Here is a 24,537-nt window from a genome sequence, read left to right on the forward strand (position 1 = left end):
TTTTAATATGTAGTAGCTTTTTTTGATGCCATAATTTTATTCAGATTTAACAAAAAATGTCATTCGGTATCCGTTAGAATGTGAAGGAGAGTTTAAATGTCAACCATTTCTAGACAAGTATACTTCAAAAACTTTTTTGATGTTGTTTTTCTAGAGTATTAGTGCAAATTCCAGATTTTATTTCCCCCATAAATACTTCAGTATATATCTCAAACAGATAAGGATTTTTTAAACATAACTGCTATGCCATTATCATACCTAACTAAATTACTAATAATTCTTTAATTATCTAAAACCCAGTTCATACTCAGATTTCCATGGTGTTTAAAATATGCCTTTTTACAGTTGTTTGTTTGAATCGGATTCAAACAGGTCTATATATTTATTTCATTTGGAGGCCCGTTATTTCTTGATTTAATTTTAAAGACTCTAACATTTGTATTGATGCTAGTCATTTGGAAGTAAAGTAATACCTTAGTGTAATATCAATTTAATATCCATTATATGTGGATTTGTTTGACTCCTGTTAGTGACTAGCATACGTCAATAGTAGGTAAGGGCCAAATAAGTGACTTAAAGCTTTAAGAAGTGAGATTTGTCTTGTTTCTCTACACTTAATACCCTTTGGCTATTTGGACAAGGGCTGGATTGAGAAAAAACACTGATCCTTAACAGTAACTTGTTGGAAATCAATACATAGAACAGTCACTGCCCCCTGTGGGGATAATAAAAAATAACCATAAATCTATGTTGTATCTTTTTAACTTCTTGTTTTGAAACAATCTCAAACTTACAAGTTAAGAACAGTACAAAAACTTTTTCTCCTGAACCATTTGAAAGTAATTTGCCCGTTTTCCCCTCAAGTACTTGAGTATGTGTTTCTTACAAATGAGGACATTCTCCTTAGTTATGTACTGCTGCAAAACAGATTACCACAAAGCTTAGCAGTCTGAGACTTAAAAATGTTTATTATCTCATGCAGTTTCTGAAAGTTGGGAATCTGGGAGCAGCTTAGACGTGTGGTCTAGCTCCGGAAATCTCTTGAGGTTGCAGTCAAGTTTTTAGCCAGGGCTACACTTGATGAAGACTGGAGCATCTGTTTCCAAGATGACTCAAATGGCTGTTGACATGGCCCTCAGTTGCTCATCATGTGGACTTCTACATAGACAGCTTATTTGTTTTCACAGGTGACAGCTAACTTCCTCAAGAGCAAGTGATCCAAGAGAGAGCATGAAGGAATTTGCACTACCTTTTTTTTTTTTTTAATTTTATTTTGAAATAAATTCAAAGTTATAGTAACAGTTGCAAAAACAATACAAACCCCATACAGAGAACTCCAGCATTCCCTGAACCCCCTCCCTCGATACCCCGATCCACTAACTTTTAACGTGTTGTCACACCGCTATTTCTTTCCCTCCCTCCCTCCCTTCCTATCTATCATCCATCATCTATTGCTCTGTCTTCTGAACATATGAGAGCTAGCTGCACACATCCTTGAGCATTCACTATAATTCACGTACAAACTTCCCATGAACAAGAACATTCTTTTATGCAATCCCATTAAGCGCAGCTAAGAAGTACAAGAGATTCAACAATGATACAAAGCTTACATTCTTATTTCCTTTTCCTTATGTCTGCTTTGAGCCTCCTGTCCTCCATCCTCAGATCCCATCCAGGGTCATCCTTGGCATTCAACTGTCATCTATTTAGACTATCTTTTTTTTTTTTTCCCCTAAATTGTGAAGACATATATACAGCCTAAATCTTCCCATTCCACCCCCTCCCTAGCCTTCCATTAGTGGGATTAATCACATTTAGAATGTTGCAATGCTATCACCTTCTCACCATCCATTACTAGAAATTTCCCTTCACCTCAAACAGCAACCCTACACTCATTTCTTAACTCCCCATTGCCCCTTCCCCCTTTCTCTTAATCCATACTCTACTTTTCATCTTTATGGTCATAATTTCCGATAATTTCTTTGTGTTTACTGTGGGGCTTAAAATTAAACTTTTAAATCCATAACAATCTTGTTTTTCTTTGATACCAACTTAATTTCAATAGGACACATAAACTATGTTCCTATACTCCTCCATTCCCCCACCTTTATATAGTTCTTGTCAAAAATTACATATTTTACATCGAGTTCAAAACCATTGATTTATCATTAGAGTTTGTGTATTTTGTATCATGTAGGAAGTAAATAGTAGAGTTACAATTAAAAAATTATTGACTTCTATTTGTATTCCATTGTGGTCAGAGATTGTGCTTTGAATATGTTCAATTTTTTTTTTTTTTTTTTAATTTATTGAGGCTTGTTTTATGTCCCAGCATATGGTCCATTATGGAGAAAGATCCGTGATCACTAGAGAAAAATGAGTGTCCTGGTGATTTGGGATGTAAGGTTCTATATATGTCTGTTAAAATTCTCTATATCTCTTTCTCCTTTCTTTGTTTCTCTGTCGATAGGGCTCCCTTTAGTATCTGAAGTAGGGCAGGTCTTTTATTGGCAAACTCTCTCAGCATTTGTTTGTCTGTGAAAGATTTAAGCTCTCCCTCAAATTTGAAGGAGAGTTTTGCTGGATAAAGTATTCTTGGTTGGAAATTTTTCTCTGTCAGAATTTTAAATATGTCATGCCACTGCCTTCTCACCTCCATGGTGGCCGCTGAGTAGTCACAACTTAGTCTTATGTTGTTTCCTTTGTATGTGGTGAATTCCTTTTCTCTCTCTGCTTTCAGAACTTGCTCCTTCTCTTCAGTATTTGACAGTCTGATCAGAATATGTCTTGGAGTGGGTTTATTTGGATTTATTCTGTTTGGAATCCACTGGGCATTTGTGCTTTGTGTATTTGTATTATGTAGAAGGTTTGGGAAGTTTTCCCCAACAATTTCTTTGAATACTCTTTCTAGACCTTTACCCTTCTCTTCCCCTTCTGGGACACCAATGAGTCTTAAATTTGGACTTTTATTTTATCTATCATATCCTTGAGATCCTTTTCGATTTTTTCAATTTTTTTCTCCATTCTTTCTTTTGTTCTTTCATTTTCTGTTCTGTGGACCTGTAGGACACTGAGTCATTGTTCAACTTCCTCTAATCTTGTATTATGAGTATCCAGAGTCTTTTTAATTTGGCCTGCAATTTCTTTTATTTCCATAAGATCTCCTGTTTTTTTATTTAATCTTGCAATTTCTTCTTTATGCTCTTCTAGGGTCTTCTTTATGTCCCTTTTATCCTGTTCCATGGTCTTCTTCATGTCTTTTATATCTTGTGCCATGTTTTCGTTCCTCGATTGTGATTGTTTGATTAATTGTGCCAAGTACTGTGTCTCTTCTGATATTTTGATTTGGGTGTTTGGGATCAGGTTCTCCATATCGTCTGGTTTTATCATATGTATTAAGATTTTCTGTTGTTTTTGGCCTCTTGGCATTTCCTTTGCTTGATAGGGTTCTTTCAAGTTGTAAAAAAAATGGACCAATCTAATTTTTCAGAACTACAAGTTGGTGGCGTACACTTTCTCCATCTAACCAGCAGATGGCATCTGCGAGTCACCTATATCCCTCAAGTCATTTCTCCCCAACTCTGTCTCTGTGGTGTGTGGGGAAATGATTTTTGTGGGGTTCAGTTGGTGAACTCAGTTTGGGTTTGTTGTTGGAGCTGTCTGCCCTGAACGTGGTGCGTGTGTCTGGGTGGTCAGGGAGGCAGGGCTGCTTTCTTTATTTTTTTATATATATTTTTTAATCTTCATTTTATTGAGATACATTCACCTACCACACAGTCATGCAAAACAAATCGTACATTCGATTGTTCACAGTACCATTACATAGTTGTACATTCATCACCTAAATCAATCCCTGACACCTTCATTAGCACACACACAAAAATAACAAGAATAATAATTAAAGTGAAAAAGAGCAATTGAAGTAAAAAAGAACACTGGATACCTTTGTTTGTTTGTTTGTTTCCTTCCCCTATTTTTCTACTCATCCATCCATAAACTAGACAAAGGGGAGTGTGGTCCTTATGGCTTTTCCAATCCCATTGTCACCCCTCATAAGCTACATTTTTATACAATTGTCTTCGAGATTCATGGGTTCTGGGTTGCAGTTTGATAGTTTCAGGTATCCACCACCAGCTACCCCAATTCTTTAGAACCTAGAAAGGGTTGTCTAAATTGTGCGTAAGAGTGCCCACCAGAGTGACCTCTCGGCTCCTTTTGGAATCTCTCTGCCACTGAAGCTTATTTCATTTCCTTTCACATCCCCCTTTTAGTCAAGAAGATGTTCTCCATCCCACAATGCCGGGTCTACATTCCTCCCCGGGAGTCATATTCCACATTGCCAGGGAGATTCACTCCCCTGGGTGTCTGATCCCACATAGTGGGGAGGGCAGTGATTTCACCTTTCAAGTTGGCTTAGCTAGAGAGAGAGGGCAGGGCCACTTTAATATTCAAACCTCCCAGGTGTTCCCAGAGATTCAAGGCTGTTGCAAGAGTCGAAGCCTTCATTTCAGTTTTGCCCCAGATTTTCTCTGTCGCTGACCCACAAACCACCGGCATTGATGTAGCGTCCCTGGGTTTTCCGAGCGGGCCTCACTTTTCAGCTGTGATCTTCCAGGACCTCTGCTGAGGGAAGGCTATACTACATCACAAGTGCACGTTGTCCCTCAAGGGAAGCCCCGGGTGCTGGGCCGTGCAGGGGCGCTCTCTGCCTGATGCAAAGATTAGCCTATAATTCTTGACTGGTATAAATTCTGAATGAAAGGCAGGTAGTAGAGCTGGGCCCCACCCCTTTCCTCTTAGAGAAGATAGACGCCCTAGGGGGAGGTCGTTAGCATTTCATTGGTCTGTCTCTGCCTGTGCCACACCCTTGTCTGGGTCACAGAACTGGGAAAATGGCCGAGGCTTTCTCCACTGAGTCGTAAAAGGAACAGAGCTAGTCCAAGGCGACCCTCCGGCTCTCCAAGGTCAATTGTCACCCAAAGCCTCTGTCTACTTGTTGGGGATTCATACCTCGTAACGAGCAGTTCACACTCGCTAATTAAAACCCCAGTTGGAACTCAGCTGAGCTATATTCGCTTGCTGGGAGAAAGCTTCTCTCTGGCACCATGAGGCTTTGTAGCTCGGGCTGTGGGGGAGGGGTCTCCCGATTTGGATCCGCAGTTCTTACAGATTTTATGCTGTGATCTCGGGCATTCCTCCCAATTCAGGTTGGTGTATGATGAGTGGACGGTCATGTCTGTCCCCCTGCAGTCATTCTGGATTACTTACTAGTTGTTTCTGGGTTTTTTTAGTTGTTCCAGGGGGACTACTTAGCTTCCACTCCTCTCTATGCCGCCGTCTTAGATCCTCCAAAGCAGTACTTGCACTGCTTTTTAAGACCATTCTCCAAAGTCTTGCATCATCACTTCCATTTTGTTAGAAGTGAGTCAGCTAAGTTCAGCCCACTCACATGGAGGAAAATTAGATTCTATCTCTTGAAGGGAGGAGTATCAAAGAATTTGTGGATGTTTTTAAAACTTTCACAGCCTTACAGAACCATGATACAACCATCAAAATCAGGAAGTTGACATCTAATTACTACCCTGTAATCTTCAGGTCCCATTCAAGTTTCTCTAGTTGACCCAGTGATGTCTTTTATAGCCCAAGTATCCAGTTGAGAAGTATATGATGCATTTAGCTGTCATGTGTCTTAAGTTTTGTTCAGTCTGGAATAATTTTTCCATCTTTCCTAGACTTTCATAATCTTGACATTTTTTTTAAATTATAGGCCAGTTATTTTATAGAAGATTCCTCAGTGTGGGTTTGTTGATGGTTCCTTATGATTTGATTTAGGCTATACATTTTCGACAGGAATCTCACAGAAGTGATGCTTTGTTATAATCATATTGCATCCTGTTAGGATGATTTCACTTTGCCCCATTACTGATAGTGTTCACTTTAATTACTTGACTAAAATGGTGTCTGCCAATCTTAGCCACTGTAAAGTTTCTCTTTTTCTCTTTGTGAGGAGGTAATCCCTTTAAAATCCTGTTCCTTATCAAATTCCAATTTATTCATTTATTTACTTATGGGTATAGCTTCACGAGTTCCTGTTTTATTCTGTGGGTTATAATTGATGCACACAGACTTCAAGCTGACTTTTGTGTCATTTTGATTGTCCCTGTTTTTTTATTTTGCACACAAGATGTTCCAGGCTTATCTTGTGCTTGTACTGCCTCACCCTAGAATTAGCCATTTCTCCAGTTCCTTGTTTCTGTTTAGCACAGGATATTTCAAAGCCTAGTCTTAGTGCTGGGTCACCCTTCCATGTGGATGCACTTTTTATATCGTTCTGGCTCTGAGGCTCTGGACTGCCAAGGCTATTGCTGTATCTGACTAATTCAAGGGTCATTGTGGTGTAATGGAAAGAGTATAGGCTGGGTATCATTCAGGCTCTGCCTTGTGGTCTTGAAGAGCCACACAGTGGCTGTCTCCCATCTACCCAGTTGGGATGGTAGCCATGAAATTGGGTCCATACACACACACACACACAGTATTTTTTTTTTTTTTTTAATTAGAAACAGGCATTTAATTAGGTGTTTCATCAAAATGCTATTTTGGATTTTTGGATTACTAGGTATTCTTTTTTTTTTTTTTTTTTTTTTTTTAATCTTCATTTTATTGAGATATATTCACATACCACGCAGTCATACAAAACAAATCGTACTTTCGATTGTTTACAGTACCATTACATAGTGGTACATTCATCACCCAGATCAATCCCTGACACCTTCATTAGCACACACACAAAAATAACAAGAATAATAATTAGAGTGAAAAAGAGCAATTGAAGTAAAAAAGAACACTGGGTACCTTTGTCTGTTTGTTTCCTTCCCCTATTTTTCTACTCATCCATCCCTAAACTAGACAAAGTGGAGTGTGGTCCTTATGGCTTTCCCAATCCCATTGTCACCCCTCATAAGCTACATTTTTATACAACTGTCTTCGAGATTCATGGGTTCTGGGTTGTAGTTTGATAGTTTCAGGTATCCACCACCAGCTACCCCAATTCTTTAGAACCTAAAAAGGGTTGTCTAAAGTGTGCATAAGAGTGCCCACCAGAGTGACCTCTCGGCTCCTTTTGGAATCTCTCTGCCACTGAAGCTTATTTCACTTCCTTTCACATCCCCCTTCCGGCCAAGAAGATGTTCTCCGTCCCACGATGCCAGGTTTACATTCCTCCCCGGGAGTCGTATTCCACGTTGCCAGGGAGATTCACTCCCCTGGGTGTCTGATCCCACGTAGGGGGGAGGGCAGCACACACAGTATTTTATATGTATATATAAATACTTTGTAAATCATAAAGACCTTTACAGAAGCTAATTAACTTAAATTCTGTGCTTCTGATAGAATTGGACAACCCCAGAATATTTACAAACACTTTTAAATGTTTTTGCCTCAGTTAAGGCTTAAGTGGATCAGAGATGTTTGTCATTTTTTTCCTTCAGAATGAAGTCACTGTATCCCCTCTGACTGGTTTAGATTGTTCCCCTGTCTCACAAGATGGCCTTGTAGTAAAGTAATATTCAAACCTTACACAAAGGTAGAGAGATGATGAGTATAGTGAATCTATATACTTTTTACTCAGATTTAGCAATTATCAAAATTTTGCCACGTTTGTTTTATCTTTACTTTTATTTCTTTGTCTCTCTCTTTTTTCTGAATTATTGTAAAGTAAATCTCACATACTTCAGTGTGCATCTCTAAAAAGTAGATTTTTTTCTCTTATAATCACAGTCTATTATCACATGTAACAAAATAGTTAATTCCTTGCTGTCATCTGAATTCACTCCAAAATCAAGTATCTTTATATCTCCTGACAAGATATTTATTAGCTACAAAGGGAATAATAGTAGTTTTACAGTGGAGAGATCTGGCAGGCACCATTTTCACAGTGATCAAAATTAAGTTACCGTTTTTATATCATGTACCTCCTAATAATGATGCACTGGGTGGAGCAGTGTTATTTCAGTGGTATTCTTGCCGAAATATGATAACCTGGACTTAAACATGAGGACATATCAGACAAACCTAATTGAGAGACATTCTACAAACCAAGAGACCAAAACTTCTCAAAGTATCAAGGTCATGAAAGACAAAGAAGGGCTGAGGAACTGTTCCCAAGTAGAGGACTCTAAGGAGACGTGGCAACTAAATACAATGTGGGATCTTAGATTGGGTCCTGGCCCAGAAAAGGAATGTTATTTGGATAACTGGCTTAATTTGATTATGGTCTGTAGATTAGTTAATAGTATTGTATCAGTGTTAATTTTCTGATTTTGATCATTGTATTGTGGTTATAAATGATAACATTTGGGGAAACTTGAGTGAAGGATATGTGAAAACTCTGTACTATTTTTTGAAATTCTGAAATTATTTAAAAAGTTAAATCTTTTTAAAGATGGTTTGTTCATATCAGGAGCCAGATGCATTGCAGTTGGTTGTTATAGGGAATATACAGTATGATTAATTTAAATGTGTCATCTTAAAATAGTCCCATTTAATAAAAACTAGGTTACCTAATGACTTTCTTCCCTTCTCCTTTGTCTAAACCTTATTTTGAGATTTTTTAACTCCTGACCTCATATTTCTGACTTTATTTTGTTTTACTTTAGTATAAGGGATCATGTTTTTGTGGCAATTCTCTCTGAGTACCTCAAATAAGTTGCAAGACTCTGTTTTAATCTCCATCACTGCAGCTCCACAGTTAAAGATCTCTGATGACCGGCTAACTGTGGTTGGAGAGAAGGGCTACTCCATGGTGCGGGCCTCTCACGGGGTACGGAAAGGTACCTGGTACTTTGAAATCACTGTGGATGAGATGCCACCAGACACCGCTGCCAGACTGGGTTGGTCCCAGCCCTTAGGTAAGCTGAGGCCATAACACATCACAGCAGGTAGCAGGCTGTGGCTAACCGCCATCTGGCTAAAGCTTCAGACTTTGAGTTGGGGGAAAGACTTTTGAGCTTACAGGATTGTGGGCAGAAAATTTAGTTTCTGAGGGTTTAGCTGGTTTGCAATTCCTAGGAATATTTTTAATTATTTGCTCATGAGAAATTGTTTGTTAGCAATTTTACAAAATTGACAAAATCTAAAAAGGAGTAATATCTTTTCCCTTAGCAACCCAGAGTTGAACTTGCAATCCTCTGACTTCCTATATATCCTTTTCTTGGGGCAGGCAACCTTCAAGCGCCCTTAGGTTATGATAAATTTAGCTATTCTTGGCGGAGCAAAAAGGGAACCAAGTTCCACCAGTCCATTGGCAAGCATTACTCTTCCGGCTACGGACAGGGAGACGTCCTGGGATTTTATATCAGTCTTCCTGAAGATACAGAAACCGCCAAGTCGCTGCCTGATACTTACAAAGATAAGGTGAGTCTGTCCTCCCGCAGGGGATTCCTGGGGGTTTGAAGACCTGTGGCAGCCAGTGCCTGCGGCTGTGGCCTCCCTGTGCCCTAATGGTGCTGACCACCATTTACATTTTTTCCCAACATTTTATTATGAAACTTTTCAGATGCGCAACAGAGTTGAAAGAATTTTAGAGTCAATGTCTGTATACAAAACACCTAGATTTTATCAGTAACATGTTAGCCAGCCAGCCAGCCAGCCTTCCATCTGTTCATCCATCAGTCCGTCCATCCATCTTTTTTATATATTTCAGAGAGAATTGTAGATATCAGTACACTTCCCCCTAAGTACTTCAGCATGTGTATCATTGACTAGAGTTCAATTTTGTTTAGTTTTTTCTTTTGATATTAAATTTCTATAAAATGAAATGAATAAGTTTCAAGTGTACATTCACTGAGTTGAGTTTGAACCCCTTTTGTAATGTAGAATCTTACCATCACCCCAGGAAGTTCTCTCATGCCCTTTCCCAGCTAATTCTAACCACCACCCACCTAGAGGGAACCACTGTTTTGGTCTATTTTTCCCTTTGTAGATTAGTTTTGCCTGTTCTTGAGCTTATGTAAATGGAATCATAGAGTATCATAGTCTTCTGTATCTGGCTGTCATCATTTGGTATAGTGCTTTTGAAATTCATCCACACTGTTACATATATTTGTAGTTCCTTTTTAATGCTGAGCAGTATTCTATTGTACAGATATACCACAGTTTGTTTATCTGTTTTCCTGTTGATGGACACTTGGGCTGTTTCAAGTTTGGGACTATTGTGAATAAAGTTGCTATGAATATTCTTGTACAAATCTTTTTGTAAACATATATTGTCATTTTTTTTGAGTCAGTACCTAGAAATGAAATTACTATGTCATAGAATAGGTATATACTTAGTTTTATAAGAAATTGTCAGGTTCCTTCCATTCCCATTAGCATTATATGAGTTTTATTTGTTCTACACCCTTGTCAACATTTGATGTTCTCTCTCAATTTTAGCCATTTGTGTGTGTGAGTATAGTAGTAGTAGCATCTCATTGTGGTTCAAATTAGCATTTCTTTGACTAATGATAAAGAGCATTTTCTTATATGCTTATTCATCTATCTTCTTGTATCAAATCTCTTTAAATATTCTGCCTATTTTTTTAATTTTGTTGTTTGTCTTTTTGTTATTGAGTTGTAGGAGTTCTTTATGTACTCTGGATTTCAGACCTTTGTCAGATATGTTTTTAAATTTTTCTCCCTTGCTTTCATTTTCTTAATGGTGTCTTCTCATGAACTGAAGTTTTAAGTTTTTATGAAGTCTAAGTTAGCAAATTTTTCTTCTACAGTTATTTCTCTCTGTGAATTGAGACATCTTTTCCTGTGCTCAAGTCATGAAGATATATTCTCCTGTGTTATCCTTTGGAAGCATTATGGCTTTAGCATTTATGTTTAGGTCTTTTCCACCTTGAGTTAATTTTTTTATACAGTGTGAAGTAGGGATCGAGGTTAATTTTATTCTCCATATGGATATTCAGTTGTTCCAGCACCATTTGTTGAAATCTCTTTCTTCTCCCCTACTCCCATTGTATTGCATTGTTGCCTTTGGTTAAAATCAAATGACGGAAAAAGTGTAGGTTTGTTTTGGGCTCTTTATTTATATTCCACTGGTCTGTTTGTTGATCCTTATGCCAGCATGCATTGTCTTGATTATTGTAGCTTTAGAGTAAGTCTTTAAATTAGTTCCTAAGTTAAATTTAATTAATGTAAGTCCTCCAAGTTTATTCTGATGATAAGCAGCCTAAGATCCCATTTTATTGATTGCATCACACTGTTGACTCACATTGTGCCTCCTGCTGTCTGGAACCCTGAACTGTTTACCACACTAATGCCTGGTTTTATAGAACCCACAGGATACCATTGGGATCTTTAAAATTATTTACTCACATTCGTATTTTAAAAATTTCTTCTTGATTTGAATAAGGAATTTGTTAATCTAGCTAGACAACAGAATACTATGAGCTATTCTTAAAATTACATATCTACTGATACGAAATGATCTCCAAGATACATTGTGAGTGAAAAGTTCAGGATGTAAAACAGAATGTATAATATGCTACCATTTGTGTGTTTTTTAGCTTGTTTTTTTTTTTGTGCGTTTGTATGATACGGTTTCTTACTTGTTCTTTTGCCTGTGTTTTTTAATTTTCAAGATATTAATATATATCTAGCCTCTCTGGAAGGATACCAGGACTCTGGAACAGTGATTGCTTTTGGTGAGGGGCACTGGGGGTTGAGGGACATGGTGAGATGGAGAGATACTCTTCATTTTATATTCTTCTGTATCTTTTGAATTTTTTTTTTTACCATATTTAATAATAACATGTATGTGCTAAAAATTCAAATTTAAAAAAATAAATGTCATATGTTTGGTAGTGGATAGTTAAATGGGCTTTTGGAGCCGGCAAGACCAAGTAGTGAGCCAGAGACCATGTTCAGGAGAAACAAGTAGGGATCCAGGAAGGAAGGAAGTAGTAATGTGAAAGTAGCCCTTCACAGTTGTTTTTTATACAACAGAGGATTTTAGGGCAAGTAAATTTGTTTCTTTCAGTAAGATTATTGTGGGGGAAAAAATTTATGAATTAATTTAGCCACTTCTATGGGTATTTTTGTTGTGAGAGTGTGTATAGTATATTTATGTGTACATGTTTCCTCAACAATTTTCTTAGTAAAGGCTTTTTTGGAAAATGTTTAACAAATATGTGCCATCTGGTACTTTTAAGAAGCACATAGCTCGGAATCTAGCACAGGCAATTCAGTAAAGATTTTACATTTCTTTTGGAGAGTACAAGGACTCCCTGCTATTTGCATGAGTCTGGATTTTTTTTTTTTTTTCCATGATGATGTAGCTGATGTTTCTATGTGCCTTTTTTCTTTCTTGGTTTTCAAGGCTTTGATAAAGTTCAAGAGTTATTTGTATTTTGAAGAAAAAGACTTTGTGGATAAAGCAGAGAAGAGCCTAAAGCAGACTCCCCATAGTGAGGTGAGTCATGGTCATAGAAACATCAGAACTAAAAGACCTTGAAGATTGGGACCAAACCCCACCCCCACCTCCGCCCTGGTTCTAGAAGTGAGGACAGGGGGGCCCAGAGAGGAATAAAGGGACTTGCTGGTGCAGTTCTTGTTCTTGCTCTGTAGTACCATGCTGCTGGTTCCGGGAGCTGACCAGCCTTCTCTTAGGAGCTTTCTGCAGAGAAAAGAGTATAAAAACAGTGGCCTAATGGGTGTAAATCTTCCTGGCAAAGTGGAATATGACTCCTGGGGAGGAATCTAGACCTGGCATCATGGGATGGAGAGCATCTTCTTGACCAAAAGGGGGATGTGAAATGAAATGAAATAAGTTTCAGTGGCTGAGAGATTCCAAAAGTAGCCGAGAGGTCTCTCTGGTGGACACTCTTATGCATAATATAGACAACCCTTTTTAGGTTTTAATGTATTGGAATAGCTAGAAGTAAATATCTGAAAATACCAAACTCCAACCCCGTAGCCTTGACTCTTGAAGACAATTGTATAACAATGTAGATTACAGGGGTACAGTGTGATTGTGAAAACCCTGTGGATCGCACTCTCCCTTTATCCAGTGTTTGGATGGATGAGTAGGTAAATGGGGACAAAAACTAAATGAAAAATAGGGTGGGATGGGGGGATGATTTGGGTGTTCTTTTTTATTTTTAATTTTTATTCTTATTCACATTCTTTCTGGTATAAGGAAAACATTCAAAAATAGATTGGGGTGATGAATGCACAACTATATGATAGTACTGTGAACAGATGATTGTACACCATGGATGATTGTATGGTATGCGAATATATCTCCATAAAACTGAATTAAAAAAAAAAACAGTGGCCTAATAAGGAAATCCACAATAGATTGGAGATGCAAGTGAGATTTATTTATTCTTTATCGGGAGAGGTACTGAGTGCAGTGGAGGACACCTAGCGTAGAAGACACCCTGCTTGTGGCCCCATGGCACCAGGAGCTGAAAGGGCTTACTCACCATCCTCTAGAAGCTTCCTTACCTCCCAGGGTTATCGGGAAGATGTCTGCCCAAGATCACAGCACAATCAAAGAAGGGCTGGCATATCTGGGCTGGCAGCAAGGGCCAAAAATTAAAGGGGAAATGAGGGAAGAAAGTTCTGAGCTGGAAGCATTTTTCCAAAACAATACAGTGAGGCCATATGGGGCAGTAATAGAATGGAATGTAGGAAAAATAAACTAGGTTCCCATCGTATTTAGGAAGAAAGTAGTAAAGGGAAATAGTTACTAGAGCTAAGGATGATACCACCAGAAAGTATAGTCAGGGAAAAGATGGTTCATGCTGGGAAAAAGACACAGAGAGTTACTTCAAAAAAACGAGCCTATTCTGAAGTTTTCCTATATAGAGAGATTGAAAGAATATTTGGGATAATTAAGGGAGAGAAAGGACAGACAAAATGAGGATGCAGAGACTGTGCTTGAAGATCCAAAGAAATCTTCAAAATAGAAATGCAGAAGTGGGAACCTGAGGCAGGGGAAAATAACAGTAAAATAAATAACTTAAGTAGGTATTGTTTTGAGGTACCAGTGGAAGATCAAATTATTTTTTATAAATACATTGTAATGAATAATCGAATGAATTGTTTGATATAAGTAGCATAGGAATTGAGAAAGCAAATAAATCTGAAAACCAACGAATAGTGCATGAAAAAGCCCTTTAAAAAATCTAAAATAAAAATAAGATATATTGTTATTTACACAAGCTATGTGCTATTGGAATACATTCATAGCAGTGGTGTGGTATGGTGGCAGCACCTCTAAAGGGTTTTCCAAGAGAGTTGTTTTTTGTTTGTTTATTCTGTTTATAAATTCTGAAGTAAAACCAGTGCTTTTTGTTTCAGATAATATTTTATAAAAATGGTGTCAATCAAGGCGTGGCTTACAAAGATATTTTTGAGGGGGTTTACTTTCCGGCCATCTCACTGTACAAAAGCTGCACGGTATGTATCGTGTTCATTCTGTGAACAGAACTTGAGGGAAGTGGGTTAATGGTTGTGATAAAAGAGCCATTGATTGAGTTCTACAAAGAAATTTCAATAGGCCTAAGAGTGAGATGGGAATTTGTTGCTTTATACTGAAGAAGTATTTGCTTAGACAGATAAAGATCATGTATTTAATGTCATCTATATTTTTCCTTTGAATACACTGTGACGTATATGTTGTTTTTGAATATGAAAGTATATATAAAATACATACATGCATAAATCAACTTGGTTTCATATATCCTTATAACCTATGATTATTGTTTAGGAACTTTGGCATATTTTTTTTACATATGATACAGCATGAAGAAGGGAGAACTGCCTTCATTAGGGCCTGGTAATTTTTTTTTTTTTTTTTAATAATTGAAAAGTTACTGCTCAGAGATTTCCTTGTAGTTTTAGTCTGTCAGTAGCCCCAGTGAAACAGTAAAATAAGGAAATCTTTAGGAATTGAACAGAAATCGACAAGGTCTGTGTTATTTATCTTATTCTTAATGGTATATTATTTCTTAATATACATTATTCATTCCACTTATACCCTGAGCAACACAGCTACATTTAAAGAGAAGAATTTCTCATGTCAAATTTACTTTTCCAGGCTTTTCTTATGTTATTTCATGTCTGCTTGAATTGACTCTATGCCAGGTTTCCATCAACTTTGGACCGTGCTTCAAGTATCCTCCGAAGGATCTCACTTACCGCCCTGTGAGTAACAGAGACGTCAGCATTGCCTTCTCAGTATCAGCTGCTTCCTGCTGTGGTTACTTTATTCACTGCCTTTGCCTGTTTCTCTTTCCTCCTGCAGATGAGTGACATGGGCTGGGGCGCTGTGGTGGAACATACTCTGGCTGATGTCTTATATCATGTGGAAACAGAAGTGGATGGGAGACGGAGTCCCCCGTGGGAACCCTGACCAGGTCCCCCTCTCTTTCCAGACATGGACTTTGTGGGGAATAATACTGAGTGTATTTTGTTTCAAACGTTCTCCCTAAGATGCTGCAGAACACAGTCTCTACTTTCAGCAAGTTGAAAGGCTGGGGCAGAAACGGGTAAACTCCCTGCCCCCTAGTATTCTTCCCTCACTTTCGGTGAACTCTCTTGTTTTGCGTACCATTTGCCAACAACTGCTAACCCCACCATCCAGTTAAGTTCCCTGTGAAATTGGTGCTGTACCACATACTCTGCCAGCTGGGATTCGTTATCCTATTGTCTTTTCTAAGGATTTGAATAGTCTTGTCCAAGTAGGTAACTTTTTGAAAGACATTTCCTTCTGTGGGTACTGACTCCATCCCACCTGATGTCTAAGGAAGTGGTCGGCCTGTTTCTGAGAAGAACTGAAATCAATGGCTGCACATTCCAAACCAATCTAAAAACTGTTTCCTTTTGTTGTGAGTTTGTTTGTGTTATTAGTTTTGAATGTACTTTTGAACACTGGGATCTCTGAAATTAATAGGTCTCTAGAACTGTACTTGTGAAAGGAACTTGCTTGCAGCTTTAACAAAGTTAGAAACTCTAAATAAAACTTGTTTTCAAGTTTTTGTGGCACTTTAGTTCCTTGTCATGTGGGATTCCTCTTGATGACTTTGTCAAACATGTGGGCCGCATGAGGAAGGAAAGCAGGCATTGGAGGGGAGACACAGGTTCTTCTGACCTGTGTCTCACCCCTCCCCTACTGCTGCTTTTATAGCCAGCCACATCAGTCACTCCTTTATCCTGTGAAAATCAGTCCTTCAGGGAGGTGGATGAGGATTCAAGAGGGAGAATGGTTTCCCTCCTACTCTTTTCCTTGAACATGAATGTTGGTATTGCAGGTTGTTTTCCTGACTTGCTTATCCTCCTTTGCTTAAAAGGGCAGTTTTCAGAATACTGAAATCTGGAATGTGAGAATGAGCCTTCCCTTGGGATCGCTTTATGGCTTCCCTGTCTCCTTTTTTCATGTGAGAACAACACATCAGTCTTATGATAAATGGATCTCTCCCAGGATTGCCCCAGAGACACCTGCATGTCACTTTACCTAGGTAAAAAAGTGGCTCACCACGAGGTAGGCAATATGTTGCCAAGAATCATCATATTTAATGCCTTTGGCTCTTCTGAATATCTTGTAGTCATTTTCCTGCTTAAGAAATTTCCCAAATTTCAAGTGAATGTTGGTATCTTAACATAGCAGCTTTAACCAATGATATTTTTCTCTCAATAAATTACCGCAGTTCTTTGTTTTGGCCATTTCACTACTTTGTGCTTTTTTTTTTTCTCTTTTTTTTACTTTTCTTACAGGAATTATGACACAGAATCAGGATGTTCACAAGCTGGAGTTTTAGCCTGTCACCTCTAGACACTTATTAATTCATGGGCTGTTCTTACAAGGAAAACATGTTTATAAAAGCTTCTGGACTCCTACTCTTTGAAGGACTCCAAGAAAATGAGGGTGGTGTTATTTAGAGGAAGATAGAGGTAAATTCTTTGTAACATAGATGAATTACCACATCTAAGTTATATACCTAGACTCCATTTAAATTATAAAATTAGATTTTTTGCATACTTGGCTTTCATAAATCAGAAATTACAGAAGTAATGATTTTGCCAGTTTATAGTTCATATTCAAAATGTGTGTGTGTGTGTGAGAGAGACAGTGAGAGATAAGGTTCATTTGAAGGGCTCCAAGAACACTCAGTCTTGATATAGTCCTATATGGTTTCTGTAAACAGAACCTATCAGTGACAACTTGTTTTATTCCAATGTAAAATTAAAATATGTGCCAAAATATCTACCCAGCCACCACAAAGACAATTACATAGTTTGAGGAAGGCAAATTATAATTCAGCTCTTAACCATGACATTAGTTGAAAGCACATTTCTTTAATGTCAGGCTGTTCTCTTTTGAAACCAGAATATGTTTCTTTACACATCTTTAAATAAGTAACCATTTTCTCTTAGCAGGGACTGAATGATAATTCCGTTAGAAATATTTCTACAATTCTTCCTCTCACTCTGAAGCTCATGGAGAAATAAGTAATAATTTCATCTATGCCAAAAATAGACTACTCTAAGAAACTGTCAGAATAAATAATAATAAATACCTCTATCAATTGTAAAATTTCAATACCTCAGTAAATAAGTGTTCCTGGTACTGCTAGTCTCTTCAATAAATATACTAGAGACCTATTTCACTGCTACTAGAATTAGAATGGAAAAACTCCAGGTGATAACGGTTGATTTTTCACCCTACTCATAACTTTTAGCTTAGTAGTGTCATCCCAACCTGTATTTTAAGAGTATAAGCTCTCTGAAATTTGGAAAGACAGTTTGCTACCAACATATTAGTCCTCCTCTCTCCAGCCACCTCCTCTCCCAACATAGTAAAATATTAATTTATTAAAGCAGAAAAGTCAGCAGTCTGGAGCTCAGCTGACAGCTATGGAATTCTCTTATAATTAAATAACCTCATAAATAATAGAAATGTTGACCAGGAGCTGATGTAGTAACTCTGAACTAAAGATTCAGTCACCTTTTTAGGTCTAAACAATTACTGATGGGAAAATAAAGGTGTTTCTTTTCTTTTCTTTTCTTTTCTTTTCTTTTTTTTAAACTTTATCTTACTGTTCTGTCTCACATTTAGTATTACCGTTCCTTTTAATTAGATAAATAAAAACCTTCAGTCATAGTCTCCATCTTTCAGTGCCCATTAATCAGGTATCAGTTGCCAAGTTCTTTAAGAACTGATTTAGGCTTGTGGTTATCATTGGAAATTTTCATAAAAGATTCTGGCAACAGATTCTAAATAATTGAATGACATAAACCCCCAGTAGTTTCATTCCTTTTAAAGAGCTGGGGAATTAATATCAGTAATTAAAATCTTTTTCTGGGACTCCTCTAGTATGAAAGTGCATTTTTACTAGAGTTTTTTAAGAGGAGAATTTTAAAACAGGTGCAGACTGAAGTTGTGTTTGTTACGATTCTTTATTTTGACTGGTGCTCTTGGAAGAAATAGGGGAACCAGTCCAATAACTTGTTTTGCATTTTTCCATAGAAAAAACTTGGAATAGATATCTGGAAGGTATGTACTGTGGGGAGTTGCTTGCTCCTTTGGTGTAGCTGTCTGTCTACTTGGAGGAGCATAGGGTTGCCAGAGCCCCCTTTGTAAGGCCCTGCTTCGTCCAGACACTGCCTGCAAGGGATGGAGTTCTTGAGTCCGTAACGCATGAGGTCCCAATCCCGGTACTTAGCACCCCCCACATCCATATAGGCTAGTAGCATTTTAAGATGTTTTTATGTGGGCAAGTAAGGGCCCAGAAAAAAGTTATACAAATATCTCGGGAGCCTTCATTTCATAGCTAATCAATGAGCGAAGTGAGAAGGCTCTTCCCTCTTTATCCAAGAGCCTCATCCCAATTTTCTTGGTGCTAAAATTTTACCAAGCTGATTTACTAGTATCATGCCCTAAACACTGCAGCTCCATCCTGCTGTACCCAGGGGAAGATCTTAAACAGGTTTGCAGGCACTCAGCATGACAAGCCTGCAAGCAGATGTAGGTGGGAACCGTGGGGAGCAGCAGGCTGGTCTTAACACCTGGCTGCAGAGGCAGAGGTGGACTCCATGTGCCTGCGCAGATGGTTGGCAAAATCCACCTGGGTCTGTGATAGGACCTGGTTGATGATGGTCTTTGGCAGCCACCCCTGGAATAGAAGATAGGAGAGTTTGGCCATGTTGAGGGTGATGGTTTACTTTAGACACTCCTGGACCCTATCACCAACATTATGGGTTGTCTGGGCCTTGGTCTTCCAGCTGTTTATAGGCACAACCTTAGAGGTGACCAGGGTCAAGGGCTGGAGGACTGTGTTGCTGTCCTGCTGTTAACAAGTGTCAAAGCACTGATTTACTGTCAAGATTTTCAGCCTCTCTTCACAGCTGTGTGACCCTGGTCAGCTTACTTCACCTCTCTCAATTTACAGATCTCTGCTCTCTCTAAAATGATGGTAAATGCAGAATTGAAATTTGATATGACAGGTAAGAGGGAGTCATTGTAGGCTTTTGAGAAAGTGGAACATCAGTGATGCCACCACTCAAGTCTCCAAAGTCTGTGATTTTCTGAAAATGGAAGGAGGATTCTTCCCGTCCCAAAGAGGATAGAACAGATGGGGAGAGCCTATTTTTCCCACTACCCTCTGCACCACCTCCCATGCCCCTCACCTTGAGGTCAATGCTGAGCAGCCACGTGAGTTTGGTCTTCGAGGGGCTTCCAGCCAGGGGGCGAAGCACCATGCAGGTGGGGCCATGTTCAGCTCTGGCAAATGAATAGAAGTAGAGTAACAAAGACAATCGAGGGTTCTCTTCTGCTTACCAGTTATACTAGCCACATTTCTGAAGTCATCTATTGTTTCCCAGATCTCTTCAGAGAAGCCTTTTGCCAAGATGATACTTAGCACTTGGCACGGTTACCAACTCATCAGAGCAGGTGCTGGTTGTAGCTGAAGCAGGAACCTGGAGGCCTCTTGCTGTACCTTTTAGTTGCTAGGTCATGAGAAGATTGGGGAAAAGATCCAGGGTGATGACTGGGGCCCTCGGGAAACACAGGCAGCATCTAAGAGGTGTGGGTTATTCCTGCATTTTAATCACCAGTATCTCTGGACCAGAGCATACCAGCTGAACCTCAGCCCTGCCCTTGCTTTAGAAAATTAAGGTTCTTAAACTTTCCGGAGGGTCAGGACAAACTTTGTCTAAGGTAGGGCCTTAGGAATCATTACTTCCTTTATAAAAGAAGCTGAGGATGGGGACCAAGGATTGGCTTCTTGGAGCTGGGGATTCAGACCATCACACACCCTTTTTTGTGGAGAAGGGAGCTTCGAGTTGTTGCCAGTGTTACCTGATGACACCTTTCTGCTCAGGCATCTCCCCGAAGTGTGTGGCCATTCCAGCCAACACACAGGTGGAGCCTCGGCGCTTGGCACAGCGCACACTCACAAAGTCGCGGGGCCCCACGAGGTTTCCTGCAGACTCTGCAGCCAGCTCGTGGGTGATGACTGTGTCTTTTCCAATCTTCTGCAGGACCTGCTGGGCCACAAGGGAGCCAGAATCACTACCCAGCCGTGCTGGGGCTGCCACCACCCACATCTGGACTGTCCCCACCTTGATCTCCTTGACATTGGGGTTCCACTCTGCCATTGCCTCCATGCGCTCCACTAGCTCTTCATAGAGCCTGTCCATGGGCTGGTCCACCACCACCTCCAACTGGAACACCTTGCCCACGTCTGGGACCACCTTACTCAGCACTTTGTCTCCATTTGCCTGTCAGGGACAGAAAGGAGCCACAGGATAAAGGTGTTAGAGAAAGACAGTCCTGGCCTAGGGCACACACAATACCGGACGAGGGAGGGGAACAGCGAAAAGAACTGCCTATTTAAGACATTAGGAAGCCTGTGACTTTCTGATTAAGGTAGAGGAGTAATTTTTCCTGCCACAAGCTTCCTAAGTCTGATGGGAGGTAACCTGCCCGCCCTCTGGACTCTTGGTGGGTGTCGGTGGTGTGGTGGGTCCACCTGAACAGACCCTTGACCAGCTGAAGGACTTTGAGAGTCAAACCTGGGAGTGAGGAATGTCTTGTTTCCACCCAGCTCTTTAGAATCAGACAATGTTGGGTGGTAGCTTAGATATTTTTTATTTCAATACCTCATTTCACACAAGAAAGACGGGCTCAGAGAATTATCAGTTAACTACCCAGGTACCCCAACTAAGAGACAAGCTGGGCCCAGATTCCAAGTTTACTGACTCCGAAACTAGTAATTTTTTATCTCCATTACTCTGAGAACTTGGAGGAGACATTTTTGCCTGAACTTTGAATATTGAGCAAGATTTTGCTGACAATTAGAGCCGCCACTCAAATCACAGAGCCACTGGCCTTTACAGTGGCACTGTCAGTGGCTCCTAGTGGCAGGTGTGGTACTTGGGAGCAGAGAACCCAGAAGGCCTTGGGCCCATTTCCTGTAGGCTGAGCCCAGGCTGCCCCGTGACTACACGACCACAAGGTGCACTGGGCAGCAGACACCCCGCCTTGGTGCTGTGGGGTTCTGACCTGGGGTGATGAGGCTGTGAATGCACAAGGAGCCCCATTGCGTGGTCCCTGCTGAGTGGGTGTGCAGCGTATCTGGAGGGTCGCTGAGGATAGAGGAACAGCGTTTCTCATGAGTCTTTGAGGGGGGTAGTGTCTGAGGATATATTACTGGACAAGGCTTGTTCTGAAAACGCTTGCTGCCCAGTGACTACTGCACGAGTTGGGGATTCTGAGGAGAGCAGGGGCCCAGTGGACCTGGAGACAGTGGGACAGTGACGAGCTGGAAGTTGCTCCACACCCCTACCCCTTACCTGCTGGTTCTCCTTCCTCCAGCCCTCCTGGTCACTGAGGATGCCCAGGGCCTTGTGCATGGCCTCCTCCCCCTGCTGGATGTAAGCCATCTCCTGGTCACTGTAGAGAGTCTCTTCCAGCCGAGAACCTGTGGACACAGCCAAGGAGACACAGCTTCTTTCCAGTCCCCTCACTCCTACCAGCTGCCATCCCCTTGATTGCTGGAGCTGCTGCTCTTTCCTCTGAAGAACAAACCAAAGCTATAGGGGCCTGCAGGTCAGGGTGGACATGGCAGCTGCAGGTGACAGGGAAGGAGGGGATTCGGCCTTGAGGAACCCTATTCAACCAACCCACCCCCACCCACTCCCCCACCCCCGCACACACACACCCAAAATAAGGTTTATGAGAAAGGGCTGGGGTGGGAGAGGATCATCACCACATATACAACTTCTGTACTCTGGGAACCTCCTGCTGCTGGTGGAAGCTCAGCCACGGTACTTACCAAGCAGGGAGCTCCGGCGCCGAACCTGGTTAATCCACGCACTGGGGGTTGGGCCCCCAAGTGCCCTCCGGTTCAGCTCCTGGCCGATGGCCAACACGGCCTGGTGCCTCAGCCCTGCAGGAAGAGGGGAGATCATTGTCTGGTTGCTGAAAAGCCTGGGGCATGCCATTCCCTCATCTTGTCCCTGAAGAAGTAGCAGACTCAGAGAAGGGAAGTGACTTGCTCAGGAACACACTAATTCCTGGTAGAAAGCCTGAACTAGAGCCCTGTGCCCAGCTCCCAGCTTCTTCCCTGAAGACTGCCTCCACAGTCCAGAAATCCATGCCTTCCATCTGGGGTGGTCGGAGGCAGGGGTTACACTAGAAGCTTGCTTGAAACTCTCTTCTCCTTGAGAGGGAGAGAAACTGTTCAAACCAAAAAAACTCAGGAGAATAAAAGACAGGAGAATAAAAGACACCCACCCCCTGAGGTCTGTGTACTTGCCAGCGGTTAGGATCCTTTGCATGATGAAAACGCCTGTGCCGCTGGATTCTGAGCTAGTCAAGTCTTACTGATTTGGAGTGAGCAAACCCACTGCCAGGTGCAGGTTGTCTGAGCACTGCTGCCATCTAACATGTAGCTAACTCAGCCCAATAGCATTAGAACGGATTGTTTAGATGGTTGTGTACCCTTCAATAGCAGCAGCAGACTGGCTCCAATGACTTTGGGGTCTGAATTAGGCTCCTGTCCCTTCCTAACTGCACAAAGATAAATCTGCCCTACCCTCACCCATTTTCTCTAGTTTGCTCTTCTTGCATCTTAATCCTTTTTTTCTTCTTTTCCCCCTTTCTCCTTCCTGCCCATGTCTCAGGCTTGCCAACACTGCTTGTTGGAATCAAGGCTTACTTCTCTCTCGACCGCTGTGGCCAAGACTTTCCCAGTATTCTGGTGCCAGCCTTTTCCAGTTCTAGAGGAAGGCAAAGTCAGGAATAGTTCGAGAAGGATTGGAACCCCAGTGGGGAAACCAGAAACTACAGAGCCTGGAAGGGACAGAGGCATTTTAGCATTCAGCCCAATTTTCCAGCTGGGAAAACTGAGGCCCACCCAGGAAAACTCAGGCTCACTCAGTAAGTGGCACCGCTGGGATCAGAACCTGGGGGGCCTGACTGCTAGCCCAGGAGTTTTCCACTAAACCACAGTGCCTGAGATAACCTCCCAAGCCAGCAGACTCACCTTTCATGTTGCGCACGTGTCTGTAGGAGCTCCCAGCGCACAGTTTAAATGTTGCTAGTAGCATTGTTTCCCAGCAGCAGGGGCAGAGTTGGTGGTGGTTGTGCTGTTGCCGCTATTGCCTCTGCCCTCAAGGGTGGCTGCCTCTGTCCTTTCTGAGCCTCACAAGGTCCACCTCTGGGTCCTGCAGCTGTGGCTGGGACCAAGTGCGGTCTGCGTCTTAAATGCCCCCAGCTGAAGGCTGTGCTTCATCACTGCAGATAAAAAAGCCATCACTTACTGCACAAAGGGAGGGGTCAAGGATACAGAGATTGCCTCACCCCACTGCTTTGGCGATTTGTGGGGAGCATGTCGAGGGCAGGGCACGGAGACATGATGTCAGACTCTGATGGATAAGGGGAAAGAAAAAGCAGCAGCCAAAAATCAAGGCAGTTTAAAGGAAAGCATACACTCTTGAACAAATAGCACCTCACACAGCATTTGAATGTGCTGTCTAAAATGCAGATTTCTAGCTCTCACCCTCTGGAACTCCAGATTTAATAAATCTAGACTTGAGGTCCAGAAACCTGCATTTAAAAGTGAGATATCCAGGTGATTGCAATGCAGGTATTCTGTGGACTAAACACTACACTTTTTCCCCCCAGTTTTTCTTTTTCTTTAAATTTTTATTGTGGTAATGTACATACAACATAAAATTTCCCATTTTAATCACTTTCAGGTGTACAATTCAGTAGTGTTAATCACATTCACAATGTTGTGTTCCTCTCACCCCCATCTATTACCAGAACTTTCCCATCACCCCAAACAGAAACCCTGTGCCCATTGTGCATTAACTCCCTCTTCCGCAACCGGTACTCTATGTTCTGTCTCTCTGAATTTGCATATTCTAGATATTTCATGTAAATGGGATCCTACAATACCCGTCCTTTTGGGTCTGGCTTATTCCACTCAACATCCATGAACTAGCATGGATCAGAGCTTTGTCCTTTCTAAAGCT

The 24,537-nt window shown here is 40.8% G+C and overlaps 2 protein-coding genes across 4 annotated transcripts in view; one reads left to right on the forward strand and one right to left on the reverse strand.

Annotated features, from left to right (window-relative positions):
* The window catches only part of ASH2L (ASH2 like, histone lysine methyltransferase complex subunit), a 42,464-nt gene extending 25,743 nt beyond the window's left edge, over positions 1–16,721 (forward strand). The window contains exons 11-16 of one of the 2 annotated variants that reach the window (XR_005216046.1): positions 8,739–8,906; positions 9,218–9,411; positions 12,365–12,457; positions 14,353–14,451; positions 15,092–15,198; positions 15,299–15,388. Coding sequence is in view for 1 of the 2 variants with exons in the window: in XM_037831372.1 (XP_037687300.1) it covers positions 8,739–8,906; positions 9,218–9,411; positions 12,365–12,457; positions 14,353–14,451; positions 15,139–15,198; positions 15,299–15,406 (722 nt within the window). In the remaining variant the exon portion in view is untranslated. Of the gene's footprint in view, positions 1–8,738; positions 8,907–9,217; positions 9,412–12,364; positions 12,458–14,352; positions 14,452–15,091; positions 15,199–15,298 lie in introns of both variants that reach the window. The other variant, XM_037831372.1, reaches the window with a different exon arrangement.
* Positions 16,722–17,204: 483 nt separating this feature from the next.
* Positions 17,205–24,537, reverse strand: part of STAR (steroidogenic acute regulatory protein) — a 29,472-nt gene continuing 22,139 nt past the window's right edge. For both annotated transcript variants that reach the window (XM_037831373.1, XM_037831374.1), the window contains 7 exons: positions 23,544–23,794; positions 22,332–22,445; positions 21,850–21,977; positions 20,617–20,775; positions 20,354–20,538; positions 19,681–19,774; positions 17,205–19,166 (listed from right to left, as the gene is read on the reverse strand). In XM_037831373.1, the coding sequence (XP_037687301.1) occupies positions 19,053–19,166; positions 19,681–19,774; positions 20,354–20,538; positions 20,617–20,775; positions 21,850–21,977; positions 22,332–22,445; positions 23,544–23,607 (858 nt within the window). In that variant the 5' untranslated portion in view covers positions 23,608–23,794 and the 3' untranslated portion in view covers positions 17,205–19,052. The remainder of the gene's footprint in view (positions 19,167–19,680; positions 19,775–20,353; positions 20,539–20,616; positions 20,776–21,849; positions 21,978–22,331; positions 22,446–23,543; positions 23,795–24,537) is intronic.

The sequence above is a fragment of the Choloepus didactylus genome, chromosome 3 (assembly GCF_015220235.1).
Source record: "Choloepus didactylus isolate mChoDid1 chromosome 3, mChoDid1.pri, whole genome shotgun sequence".
NCBI lineage: Eukaryota > Metazoa > Chordata > Mammalia > Pilosa > Megalonychidae > Choloepus > Choloepus didactylus.